The 13,610-nt window shown below is 44.3% G+C and overlaps 2 protein-coding genes across 3 annotated transcripts in view; one reads left to right on the top strand and one right to left on the bottom strand.

Moving 5' to 3' along the window:
- Positions 1–1,573: 1,573 nt before the first annotated feature.
- calm1a (calmodulin 1a) lies at positions 1,574–7,742 on the top strand. Its single transcript, XM_015975657.3, has 6 exons — positions 1,574–1,701; positions 5,148–5,178; positions 5,267–5,410; positions 5,501–5,607; positions 6,568–6,703; positions 7,116–7,742. The coding sequence occupies exons 1-6, from the start codon at positions 1,699–1,701 to the stop codon at positions 7,142–7,144; spliced, it is 450 nt and encodes a 149-aa protein (XP_015831143.1). The 5' UTR covers positions 1,574–1,698; the 3' UTR covers positions 7,145–7,742.
- Positions 7,743–9,584: 1,842 nt separating this feature from the next.
- The window catches only part of ttc7b (tetratricopeptide repeat domain 7B), a 20,347-nt gene continuing 16,321 nt past the window's right edge, over positions 9,585–13,610 (bottom strand). For both annotated transcript variants that reach the window (XM_070547092.1, XM_070547091.1), the window contains 4 exons: positions 11,814–11,954; positions 10,705–10,907; positions 10,092–10,165; positions 9,585–9,937 (listed from right to left, as the gene is read on the bottom strand). In XM_070547092.1, the coding sequence (XP_070403193.1) occupies positions 9,790–9,937; positions 10,092–10,165; positions 10,705–10,907; positions 11,814–11,954 (566 nt within the window). In that variant the 3' untranslated portion in view covers positions 9,585–9,789. The remainder of the gene's footprint in view (positions 9,938–10,091; positions 10,166–10,704; positions 10,908–11,813; positions 11,955–13,610) is intronic.

Here is a 13,610-nt window from a genome sequence, read left to right as displayed (position 1 = left end):
CTGAGGACAACAGCAGATTCAAGTAAAGCTAAACCAAAACCTGGATCTGTTGTTACTAAAGATTTTGAAAAATGTACGTTATAAAGATTCTTTAATATAAAAACATGTTAATTTAGATTTATGCTGTGATTTTCTAGTGAAAATTGATCTAATGATGACAAAGATTTTCTTTTCAACTTAAAAGTTTTAAACTATAGTTTTTAAATGACAACTTTGAATAAAAATGACCTTTTATGTTTTTCTAAATATATGTTAAAGTGAAGGAAATGCATCTTTATTATCCACTCCGTGTGTCTCACCACACCTGTAGATTACCTGTGAGTTATCACCTGCCCTTTTTGTAATCACGGGGCATCCGCGGTGGCGCTCCCTCTGCCCTCATTGCCGCGCCGTGGTTTGACGCATTGCAGATTCATCCCAGCCAATCGGTGGCTTCCGTACATCAGCAGACTATTGCGGGTTTGTCCTGTCCAATCAGAGCATGCCTTTCAAAAGCAAAGCCAAAAACCTCCCCACTGCTGTCAGCTGGACCGCTCAGAATGTATCCTTCCGCCTCAATAAAACTAGGCGTAACATAAAATAGTCCGCCACTATCAGTGTGAGCGTGCGTGCGGGAAATTCGATCATTTAAACATTCAGAATCAGCGATTAAAATAATACTAATCCCAACAATAGATTGTTGGTTCAATATTAATCCGTAGCAAAGTGTTTTGTCTCTTTAAACTGTTTAAAGGTAATTCCACAGGTGTTGGACTATTAGTTATCAGTGATGTTACAAAATGTAGTGTTTTATTTTGAAGCAAAAACTTACAAACATCCAGCTGGTCTAGAGTCAAAAGGCATATGCAGGAAGGGATTCTAATACTTATTTGATAATAAAAGATAATAATAATTATTATATATGCCTAATAGGGACTGAATTAAAAAATCTTTAATGCCTCATTCTGCCAACTAGGGCTTCGTAAATTAATTTAAATCAAACGACTTATAGAATGTAATAGTCTGTGGGATTTCTAGTCATATTATTGATGCTGTGTACCATTATGAATCTATCAAGTCCCAGAAATGCAGAATTATAATAAGTTAAACTGAAAAGCAGTCTAAAATTACATTTAATGGAAAAAAATGAAGGTTTGGACACATCAGTGTAATAAGAACATATTTTAAAATGTTTCCAGATGTACTACAGCTCTATTCTGTTCCATTATTACTTATAGTTTCTTTTATTTATAATGTCTTTTGTAAAAGGCATCCTTGTTGTGGTGGAATACCATTAGAAGCATTAGAAACCATAACAAATCCAGACATTTTATTAAACAAATCACAGATTTAATTCATAACTTGATTTGACCAAGTGAGACACGTGTTGGACTAGAATAACTAATCCTGCAGGTAAAGGTGTGAAGCCCTAGCTTCTTTTGAATAAATAATAAATACAACAATGTGTAATAATTTACCAGCTTTCTGCGGAAGTACGTATTATTCTAACAGCTAAATAAATGCAGAGTAACTCAAACAATCATCTGTAACAACGAGCAGAGAGCTACAAAATTCGCCCCCCGGCGCGGAGGAATACACTCAACCGTAGAGCGGTGGTTCGCCTCGCTTGCCCGCCTTCAGCTTGCTCCGTTCAGTGGCATCCGTCCATTTCCTTGTAGCTGTTCTGCTAGCAGGAGAACCGACCCGACACACACAGACATGGTGAGTATTAATCAGCCGTACTAAACCCTCATGTGTATTTAAGAACCGTTCCTTTGAATTAGAGCTAGCTTAAGCAATTATCACGTTTGTTTGTTTATCCGGGAGGATTGTGGTAGAGGCGCCCGGAACCTCCGTCTCTCACAGCGGGTGGACTGAATTTGAACCGCCGAATTTGCGCGCAAACCGTCCTCACTGTAGTTGAGAAGCGTCTCGTTGGGGGTAAATGCGAATGTTTCAGTCGGTAGCGGTTCTGCTTTGCGCTGCTAGCATCGGAGCTAAATCTACACCCTCAATGAATGGTCCTTTTTTTCCGGTAACGAGTCGCGTTATCGTCGGTTCGTGGTTGTTGCTTTACGGCTTGGTTTGCTTCACGGATGCTTCTTCTTTACTGCGGAATTTAAACCACCTATGTTTTTTTAGCTGATTGTGGGCTTTGTTAAAGATAACTGGCCTGAGGGGTGATGTCTATTAGCTCATTGTAGCATGATTGGTCAAAGTCCAACATGGACGGAACATTGTTGCTAGTGATACCATGAGGCCATAAAACCAGTCACTAACCTAAAGGAAAGTTCAGAAGTCTTATTCTTGCGTGGATTAAAACATCCTGAGAAACTATGACAGGATTATTGACCAAATCCATCCTCAGTTCTGACTTTTCCTGTTTGTGATCTAAAAAGTAAAATGTTCATTTGTACGCTTGCCACTCCCTGTAACAGTAAATCCTGTTATCTAAAGTCTGCTTAATAAAAATCAGCTCCTCTCAGTCTAGATTGGAGCACGATATGCAATTGGGTTTGTCTTAATTAAATTTGCCCAGATCAAAGCTGTGTTTCCAGTTATTTGATTAATCCCATTAAAACTATCCTGTTTGTCAGATGACACAAAATGTTAGACTCTCCGTCTTTAAAGGACTTTAAAGTTTCCTAGCTTTTACTCAGGAGGACCTGTAGTGTGTTTGTTTTATAGTGATCCAGTTTGGCCAACAGGGATTTTTCATACACACATTTTAAATGTAAAACTACACAACACCTATGATTTGGCTCTAATTACACCTGGATCTTTACCTGGAAGTGAACCTGCATCATTAAATTAGACACCTTTCATTCTTCAGTTATTTTATTTAAATCTGAAAGAATTTTCACATCAGTTTTTGAATGTAAACAGTGCACACTCGTTTCTCAGCTTGCACCATCTGCTGCACCAGAAACACGATCTCTGTTGTCAGATTATAATACCTTGATAGCAATTTGGAAGGGATTTGAAAAGGTTGGTGGCTTTTTAAACACCCTTAGCCGCACACACAGATCGTTTCTGTCTGCTGTTTCACTTTTGAACATAAATCTAGTCTTATTTGGACAAATACAGATTTCTGTGCAGTTTAAGCACCATACACATTATTGCCATCTTGTATATTTATGTTTAAAACATCCCCAGTCAAAGAAAAGTAGACCACACTCATGCATTTGACAGATTATTCAGATAGAAAAATAGTTTAATGTTTGGTAACTTCATCTTCAAACATAATTTTGACTCTTTGTAAGAGTGGTGAGACATTTCTGTAGAAACTGTAATGTAAAGTTGCAGTTTGAGATTGTGCAACATACATCAGCAGAGGTATGTCTTTATCACTTAAACATCTGGGAGGAATGCTTTAGAGTCGGTTAGCGGTGGTGACCGTGTGAAATGAGCATTTCCTCCCTACTAAGGGTGAATCGTTTGAGCGGGGACACGCCCCTCAGACCTTGTAAGCGTGTGATCGGAGCTCCTGTCAAGTCTGTTTGATGTGACCATGATGCTGAGTAGGAGGCAAGCTGATGGGAGAACTGATCCTCCCCAGGAGCGGCAACCGTAGCTGTGAGCTGACAGGCTGCAGATTAACACATACACAAAGATGCACTCACAACTCATGTGACCCCCTCCTAGTGGGGCCACTGTTACTTTCACACACTTTAAATTAATTTCCTGACACGTTTGGACGTCCTCCAGCCTGACCTCCCACATACACACACACACACACACACACACACACACACACTTCATCTACTGCGCTACTTACTGCAGGAGGTGGAAACTTCATAATTTACTGTACCGCTCAGTCCTGACTGTCAATCTCGGAGTACATGGTGATATGGAGGGACAGCTGGTGGGGAGCTCTGCAGTGTCACCCACCTGCAGTCACTCGCAGCGAGGGAGGAACGGTGTCTGGTCGCATACACCCACAGAGGGAGAAGAGTAGGCAGTCAGATTCAGAGATCCAGATAGATGGACAAGGAACCTTGGCGGCGTCAGCAGAAGGACCAGCTGTTCTATCAGCTTGTCATCCATGTCATGGAAGACCGATGTCACCTGTCAGGTCAGTGTAATCTGCTGGGATTGTGAAAACCTCTGCCATCTATCAGCCTCTGGAAGGATTGAAAGACAAATCTGGCAATTATCCAGTCACCTCATCAACATTCAGATGTCCGTCTAACGGCCTGCAGATTCAGGTCGACTTAAAACGTCCACTTCACCCAGCAACCTGATCAATAATCTTCTTTTTTTTTTCTTAACCCAAACAATAATGTGACTTTTCAGAGAGCCGGAACACGATCCTGTTCTACTGCATCTTGTTTCATCTTTTTTTTTTTTCCCCTTCTGAAAGCAACTGATGTCTGCCCGGTATTTTTATCATCCACCCATTCCTCCCACTGTAACCCATGAATCCTGTCCCTCCTGCCAGTCTTCACTCATTATGCTGCCTAAGAAAGTGGCTGTGTACCCAGCAGAAGATGAGCTGGTGAGCCTGTCCACTGTCTATGATTTACTGGATGAGCAGGAGCACTACTTCAAGGAGCTGATCCAGCAGCAGGAGAGGAACTACAGAGCTTTTCTGCAGATGCTGATGGACACGTCTTCCAGCCGCGTGGACAACCTGCTTCGAGAGATGCAGGACCTGAGGAGCTGCCTGCAGAGGACCAAAGCAGAGCTGTCGGAGGTTAAAAAGCAGGGCGTCCGGAACGGCAAGCAGGCCGAGTGCCTGGCTGAAGGCTTGGTGATGGTCCGTGGGGCGCTGGATGGTCTCAGCATGAAAACGGGAGTAACTGGTGCAGGAAGAGGTCTGGATCTAAAGCAGCGCAGAGGAGCAGGAGCGCTAAGGCTGGATGGAAGAGTTGGAGGCCGGGTGGCCAAAAGACCGGAACCAAAAGCTGCCAAACTGGTGGCAGACCTCACCGATATCCACTTGGAAGATATTAAGGTTGCTCACAGAAACGTGGTTCAGTTAGCTCGACTGATATTTGAGTTCAAAACATCTCATTTATGTCAGCTTGCTCCCCCCTAAAGCCAGCGACATGATGGTATTTCTGATAGAAATGTGTTCAAAATAAAAATGTAGGAAACCTGACCGTTTCCATGTCGACGGCTGCTTACAAGCCTTTTGTCTAATTAGATGTAAAAATGTCTTTCAGGCTGACCAACTTACAGAAGAACAGATCGCTGGTAAGTTCAGACAAAACTTCAGCTTCTCCGTTCTGTTGTTGGCCGATTTGTCCTGTTCAACCCTTCCTGTGTCTGCTTTTCTGGTCAGAGTTCAAGGAGGCCTTCTCCTTGTTTGATAAGGACGGAGATGGCACCATCACAACTAAGGAGCTGGGGACGGTCATGAGGTCACTTGGTCAAAACCCAACTGAAGCAGAACTCCAAGATATGATCAACGAGGTGGACGCCGATGGTACGCTGTCGTGGCCTCCGAACGCAAAAATCACTTTGATGTTTGAACAAATATTCACGTTTACTTTGTGGGTTGATTTGTTTCCTCAAGGCAACGGGACCATCGACTTCCCAGAGTTCCTAACAATGATGGCGCGAAAGATGAAGGATACGGATAGCGAGGAAGAAATCAGGGAGGCGTTCAGAGTTTTTGATAAAGTAGGTGTTGGTTGAGTTTGTGTTTGGAAATGTAGCGTTCTTCACAAGTCCAAATAAACAACGCTGCTGCCGTTGAGTTGCTTTAACCGGCTTGTTCACTTGTTAAACCGGCGGTAGTGATTAGTGTCGACGCTTAATGGGGCATTAAGCTTGGTTTATGCTCGACGCATTCACTTTCCGCTCGCGGATGGAACGCGCTTCACAACTCGCAGCGTTTATGGTTCATGCGGCTTGTCTCTGCGGTGAGCCAATATTCTCCCAAACTGTAGGGGGCAGCATGGAGCTCTACGGCATGCATCTAACACTACACCATAGTAGAAGTAGAAATTACTGTTGTTTACAACACGGTATTCCAGCATTTTTAACAGCGTCCTCGTCTTTTCCGACAGTGCGAGCTATTTCTCTCCAAGAATTATTAACAACATGTTGATCACGGTGATCTCTGAGAGCTGAATCATACAAATGTCTGTATTTACCAAACTCTGCCATACTAGTTCTTGCCAGTCCGCCAAGTTTTTCCACGTCCGACCGTCTGCGTGGTTAGAAAATTTCCTAGGTGCGCAGTGCGGACATTTGGGCAGTGCGGTGGAGGGGCGTGGTTGTTAAAATGACGCAATTTTGCCGTGCGAACCTCGCGGACGCGTCAAGCATAAACCAAGCTTTACACGTTCATCTGGTAAAAACATCTGAACACCGCTTTTAGAAAATGTAAGCTTGGAAAAGCGCCAAAGACTAAATCTGACAAGTTGAGGCTTGTTGTGTTTGCGAAGAATCCACTTCCTGTTACACTTCCTGTTAAAGATCTGCTGTTTTCTCCAGTAGAGACACCTGCTGTTGAGAGAGGGAACTACAGGAAGCTTAGCACAGCAGACTAGTTGTTCAAGACCTTTTCTGGGTCGTTGTTTTTCTGTAAAACTCGGGTTCATGAAAGTGTTTTTGTTTGTGCGTGTCTCCCGTCAGGACGGCAACGGTTACATCAGCGCGGCAGAACTGCGTCATGTAATGACAAACTTGGGAGAAAAGCTCACGGACGAGGAGGTAGATGAGATGATAAGGGAAGCTGACATCGACGGAGATGGGCAGGTGAACTACGAAGGTACGTGATGATGGATTATACGTGTTCATGTAGCCAGGATCTCAGTGGGCTGCAGCCCATTTGGGAGGGAGTTTCCCAAACGACTTCACGCGCTCCCAAGAGTTTCCAGCTTACTCAGTCGTGGAAGCATTCCTAGTTTAGTTTTTGTGAGTTAGTATGAAACAACCTTGAAGTCGCTGAAGGAAATTTACACATCAGTTCAAATGTGGACCCACTTTAAACGGTTGTGAGTCCGTTTTTGTGTCTCTCTGGCTTCAGCGCAGCAGCACACATCCTCTGATTATCGTTTTCCGGCGTAAATCAGGACCTGTCGTCTAATCACCGCTCTTTTCTTTAGTCCTCGTGAATCTAATTTATTTCCACGCAATTAAACTGTTCTGATTCTACTTTTTTTTTTTTTTTCTGTCCCCAGAGTTTGTTCAGATGATGACCGCCAAATGAACCGAGCTCACAACCAGTCAAACGTTTCACTTACCTCTTATTGCAAAAATCTACATTTATTCATGCTGTTCTGTATAGACAATTTAAACTGAATGTTGGAAAACTGGAAATCTGTCCATATAAACAAGCTCAAAAAAGGTAAAAGACAAAATTAATCTGCATGTTCTGGCTTGTACACACACACACACACACACACCGTGCTGAGCTGCCCAATCAGATGTTGACTTGTCAGGCAAACGGCCTCCAAGCAGCTGGTTCCATCCGCCTGATATCCTGATGATTTGGGCTGTTCTACTGCATTTCTTTTATTCTATTCCCGTTTTTGTTTGTTTTCCTGTTCTTCATGCATGCGGCGTTCCATGAGTTACCGTTGAGATCCCAAGTATGTGGGCTCATGTTCTTCTGGGACCCAGAAGGGACGGGTCAGAGGGATGGGAGTGAGCAGACCAGCAGCACGTTTGTTCGCTTGGCGATGACTGATATTTTTAAGAAAGATCAAATGGAATCAAGTGGATTTAGATTGTGTTTTTAGCATGTCAGGTTAATCGTTTCAATCCTTTGTGTGTTTACCTTTTTTGAGGGCAACGAGCTCTTTTTGGCGGCAATGTCTTAGATCGTCGGGGGACCTAACGGACGATTGTGTGCAAGCGCGGTTTCTGAGGCGATATCTGCATCAACCACCAGTACGAGTCTTCGTTTGGGAGTAAACTTGGTTTTTCCTCTAACGCGGGGACAAGGTATCGCCTCAGAGCTGTGCGTGTATGAATAAGGGGGGTGTGGGTTTCAGTTTTAAGGGGGACGGGGTCGGCGCTTTGCAGCATTTGTGTTTGTGTGGGTTTGCCTGTGTGCGTGTGGATGCAGCGAGGCCCGGCCCGGTCCAGTTCAGCTGTTCTATTTGGTTCAGTTGATCTGCATTCCAAGTTGTACATGCTAGTCTTTACATTTTGTTTTTCCAATAAAATATCATTAACTAAGAGGATTTGTGTTTTCACTCTGCTTCTTCACAATGATCAGAGCTGCTGGTGTGTGTGCACGTGCGTGCGCGTGCGTGCACACACACAATGTCCTGCAGTGGAAAACTTGAATATTTTAAAAATTATCCAACAAACAAAAAAAAAGCGCTCGTCTTTCCGGTTCACGTAAACCTTGTTTTCTATTCACTGAAGGGGGCAAAAGGATTTTTTCTTCTGGGGGTGTCTTAAGGAATTCTCCTTATCGCCAAGAATGTCTGCAGATGAGTTGTTGCTAGGCAACGGAAGCCTGGCCAGGATGGTGGGTGGAGGAATGGGCAGCAGAAAACCGTGGGAGTGTGACAGTTATAGCATCCGAGATGAAAAGTGCCGGAGATCCAGCGAGTTCATCCGTAACGCCAGCTGAAGCTTGAACTTGTTTCGGGCGCGCGGTTCGGCCCGGTCGCAAACGGCTCTCGTTCAGCGAGCGGGTGGCGTGTAGGAGGAGGTGTTCCATGTGTGCCACACACTAACTGGAGTTCCATAGATCATTTCTCCAAATGCTGTCAGTCAGCTGCGGCACCGCTTCAGGATTTCAGAGAAAGTTCTGGTTTGGATTTATTTGGGTCAGCTAAATTTCCCTCGATACATTTCATAACAGTTCGTTTTAGGAAGAGTTTAAATAGTCTGAAGTAGAAAACTAAATATTTGCTGACCCAAGTAAAAATGCGAAGTGGTGAATGGTTAACAACCGTTAGTTTGAGCTACGAGGTGTGAATTCCTATTTTAAACGTTTATGTATTCCTGCAGGGAAAGGGTTAATGCTCGGTGACAGGTGGGGGTCGGTGCTGTAATCCTGCAGGACAAAAGACACACCTGAGCGTAACACACACCAATGTCCCTGAGGTCACCGTCAGAAAATCCCACACAGGATCAGACGGATCCATATCACACCAGCGATGGCTTTATTTATTATTTATTCTAATTTCAGTCATTGATTTACAGCAAAAAGGACTCACTGACTGATCAACCTGTTCATCACATTCCTCCCGCAGCTCCACTTTGGAAAATAGAATAATAATTTACTCTAAAATAAAAACACACGAGGAACAATCAAATGTACACGTTGTCAAATAAAAATGACAGGAGCATTTTGGCTTGGAAAACAAAGCAACAGATTCCTCCGATTCGCCATAAAAACAACCAAACTTCTGTTATCGGTAACTTTTGCAGGTACTTTTACTCCACAGATCTGTAAACAAACAGGAAGTCACAGAATAAAGAAAATGAGTTTTGGATTAAAACTCCATAAAAACACTGAATGCATCCAGATCGTTTTTGGCATTTGCTGAATGATCAGTTGGCTGCATGGTAACAAAAAAACCAGTAAAGCAAATAAACTTCAAGTGTTGACTCGTAAAAACCCAAACGACTTTCTGCCAATTTGCTTTAGTCAAATATTTGTCTTTAGACTAAATTAGATGTGTAAAATAAAGCTTTCGAATGCAAGAAGAAAAACGTATTTACACCCATAACGAGACGTGTTGGCACACGTGCACATCGGTGCACGCACACAGACTGAAACACATGTTTCAGCACAAACACACACAAATGAAGGAAGTGATGCTATTTGCATTATATACAACGTGAGACAGGCTGTACAAGAGTGCATGCAGGCGTGCGTGAGGGCGTGTCTCATAGTGCTCTGGGGATGATGGTGAAGGGCAGGATGGGGCTGCTGGCCTCCAGCTCCAGGGCAGTGAGGAAACACTCGGTGGCGGCGGCGGCATTCCCTTGAGCCTGCAGCACTTCGCCCAGACTGTTCCACACATCGTGGGCCGTGCTGACGGGGAAGGAGAGGGATTAAAAACAGATTAATCTCTAGGATGAATGAATGCTTTGTGAGTCGCTCTCTGCAGAACAAAAGCTCTGGCGCTCCCGTTTCAGGATGAAGAAGTTGGGTCAGAGGAGTGGGTTTTGCCAGCTCAACACCTTACCTGTTTACCTGCACAGCATCCCTCAGGACTTTCTCAGACAGGCTGTAGCGCTGCAGCTGGTGCAGAATCAGACCCTGCAGAGAGATTCAGACGTTATCCTCCAGGTGAATCACCTGTGCAGAGTTTATATCATTCAGATATCACTAGTTTCATCGTCTGCTGCTTGTCCAGATCACGGGATTGGCATCAGCAGTTTCAGCTTTTTTAAGTTTCTGCTGATCCTGACCCCGGCTGACTCGGGGCCTCCTGAAACTCACAGCCAACAGATTTAATTAGCTTTTTCCAGGTCTGTGCTGTGTGCATGGATTCAGCCTTTCGGACGGGAAGTCTGTGGGGAATTTCTCCAGGAATGTTTCCAGTTGGGTTGGGCGAACAAGCAGAGTCTTTGTTAGGCTGAACCTTCAGATCAACGCCTGCGAGTCTCAAATTAGTGAAAGTGGATGAGGTTATTTCGGCTGTGATGCGGAAAGGTTCGCTGCAGGTTATAAACCGCTCCGATCTGGGACTGGACGCACAAACAAACACAGCGCAGAGTCCAACAGAGCCGTCCCTAAGGATTCTGGGTAATTAAATAAAGTGCACAAAGCCCCTCCAGCCTGAGTGAACGCCTCACCAGCCTCTGCATGGTCTTGACGTGGGTCGGGTTGATGGACAGGGCCTCTTCGTACCAGCGTTTGGCCTCGTCCGTGTTGCCCCTCAGCTCGGCTATCTGCCCCCTCATGTACAGGACGTTGTGGGACGTGGGGAAGAGGTTGGATGCTTCCTGAGTGCACGCCGTGGCCTCTGCAGGTTTCGACATGCCGATGTACACCTCAGCTGTCGGAGGAAGGACATTTTAACGACTTAGCCAGAATTATTCACCAAGCATTTCAAATAAATCAAGTTTGGTGCGATCAAAGTCAAAACAGCCGATTCGGAGTTAGGACCTCATTGGGTGCTTCCCAAACGGGAGTCTGGAATGTTGTCAACCACAAATCAAAGCTGAAAAAAAAAGAGCAGATAACAGCAGCACAGCATCACTCCTAATCTGCAACGGGATCGGTCAGAGAAGCTTCTGCTAACTCAAAACCACCTGAAGTTTTATTGTGTCGTCCTGGAGATGAAGACGGAGAAGGACAGAGGCCGAGAGGAAATGAACGCTCCCTCTATCTGCCTCCAATTTGCTGATTACATTAACTGTGTCGCCAAGCTGGAAATGACCGCCCGATGAGAGGAAGCAGCTGGAGAGATAAACAGGAGCACAAACGGCTTCTGTGTGTGTGTGTGTGTGTGTGTGTGCGTGCGCGCATCTGTTTATGAGTACTCTTCGCTCTGTTTACGTTTGGGTCTGCGTCGTCTGCTGCTGATGCAGGGAGAAGGATCAGGGCTCCGCGGCGGCGAGAGGGAAATCTAATGCATGTCAGATCAAAGAGCTCTGACAGGAGCTGATGCCTGCACACCGAACGAACATCGCTGCAGTTAGTTTGAGGTAGCCCGCCATGCGAAAAAGGGCAGAATTAGTGCGGTAATCATCGAGAGCTAAACTCACATGACTCCTCTACAAATACCTCAGGAAAACAAGAAACGTGTAAACAAACGTTTGTTTGTGCTCCTCAGAAGCTAAAAGAACACCCGAGGAGTTTCTTCCATCCAGTAGCTCAAAGTTAATAAACGCACCTATTTAATCGGATGAGTGTGTGACGTAGGTTTTGTTTATTAAGAGCTGAAATAAGAATAAAACACCTGCATGGAGCCAGATCTGAGCCAGGGTCATCCAGGGGTGGAGGGGTCCGTGCTTGGGGGCGCTGCTCTGCAGGGAGGAGGCCACCTCCGACAGAGCCTGCTCCACCCGGCTGGCTGCGATGGACGTAGCGTGGACGGAACCTGGAGGAGGACAAACACACCGTCTCACACACTTGGCAGAGGCGTCGCGCGCTTCAGGAGTTTTGAAGCCGAGCTGACGAGACATGAGACAGGAAGTGTGTGATGTCTGGTTGTAGAGTTCACACCGCTTCACACAGTTATGGCGGTTTACAGAGTTAAAGAAGCGTGCATGAAAAGCAAAAGGCAGGGTATCTGCAGGTTTAAGGGAACCAAATTTAAGACTTTTTAAAACCTTTTTTAAGGCCACTTTGACCAAATTTAAGCTTTTTTTTTTTTTTAATTAAATTTAAGCTATAATTTCCAGCTATTGCCTGGAACCGGTGCTAACCACGTGGCGAACGTGGGATTAACCATCCAGTTACCATTAAACTTGCACTTCCCCATGGCGCAAGCTCCCACTAGCTTAACCAGCTAATGTGCTCATCTAAAAATAGCCCCCCTTTCACAACCAACCAAATGTGTACGGTTCCGTCTACGGCAACATCATACACAAAAAATGCTGAACACTAACTAGAAATTCACAAAAATCTTATAGAAATAAAATAATCTTGTTTGTTGGATCTTTGGTAATTTAAGACCTTTGGAAACTATTTAAGGATTATTTGTCATTTTCAAGGATTTTTAAGGCCTTAAATATGGAAAAGCAAATTTAAGACTTTCTAAGGACCCACGGATACCATGAAAAGGGTTTGTCCTCGTTTCAAATTCATCTGAAATCAGAGGCACAGACATGAGAAAAGCTGTCATTCAAACCTGATTTTTATTAAATCTGTCTAAAATTTTAATCTGTATAATCCAGTTTCTACAAAACGATTCTTGGCTTCCTTTTTTACGTCTCCTTTGGTTTTCCTTTTGGTTTAAGTCCCAGAAAAACCAAACTAAGAAGCTGCTGATGAGTGGATCTGGGGGATGATTAATGGATGTCTCGTTTTGAGAGGAGGTGGAAGCGTGCAGCAGCAGCCTGTTTCAGCAAAGATGTTCCTCAAACTGATGAAGCTGAACACAGATTCCCTCCTTTTGTTTCCTAACTCACATTTGTTACGTCACCACGCTCCGGTGAGGTCGTTTGCGGTTTCGCTGCAGCCTGACGCAGCATTTAATATTAAATTCATGTCAAATGATTCAATAAATAACTAAAATGCATCATTTCACCCTGAATCCTGCACCTGATCTCCTGATGAGTCTGCTTTAAAAGGAACCCGACAGAGCCTGGGTGTGATTTATTAAAATGTATAGAACTATTAGCAGCAGGACAAATTATGAACATAAGGATGCAGGATTAGTATCTGTCACAGTCTGAACCACAGCAAACTTTATACAAGAACTTGATAGAAAACAATCATTTTTTATTTGCGCTGTTATTTGTTCACATGCTAAAAATGACAAACTTTAAAGGGATTTTACGGACTTTTGAATTTTTATGCTCGTGATCGCCCCCTCAGGCCAAAAGCGTAACGGCAGCTTCAATAGTAGGCTCGTGCACGAGGCGCGCATGCTGTACGTGCACACTCCTTAACGAAAATAACAGCTGAGACAGTCCCGTGTATGTGTGTGTGTGTGTGTGTGGCCCGGAGGACAGAGGACAGGAGAACACGCAGCTAATTGCTTAAATAATGTGGTTCTGTACCTTTCTCTTCAGCACAGCCGACAAAGGTT

This window comes from Nothobranchius furzeri, chromosome 18, assembly GCF_043380555.1.
Source record: "Nothobranchius furzeri strain GRZ-AD chromosome 18, NfurGRZ-RIMD1, whole genome shotgun sequence".
NCBI lineage: Eukaryota > Metazoa > Chordata > Actinopteri > Cyprinodontiformes > Nothobranchiidae > Nothobranchius > Nothobranchius furzeri.
The sequence above is the reverse complement of the archived record's forward strand: the minus strand, read 5'-3'. Positions and strand labels throughout refer to the sequence as shown.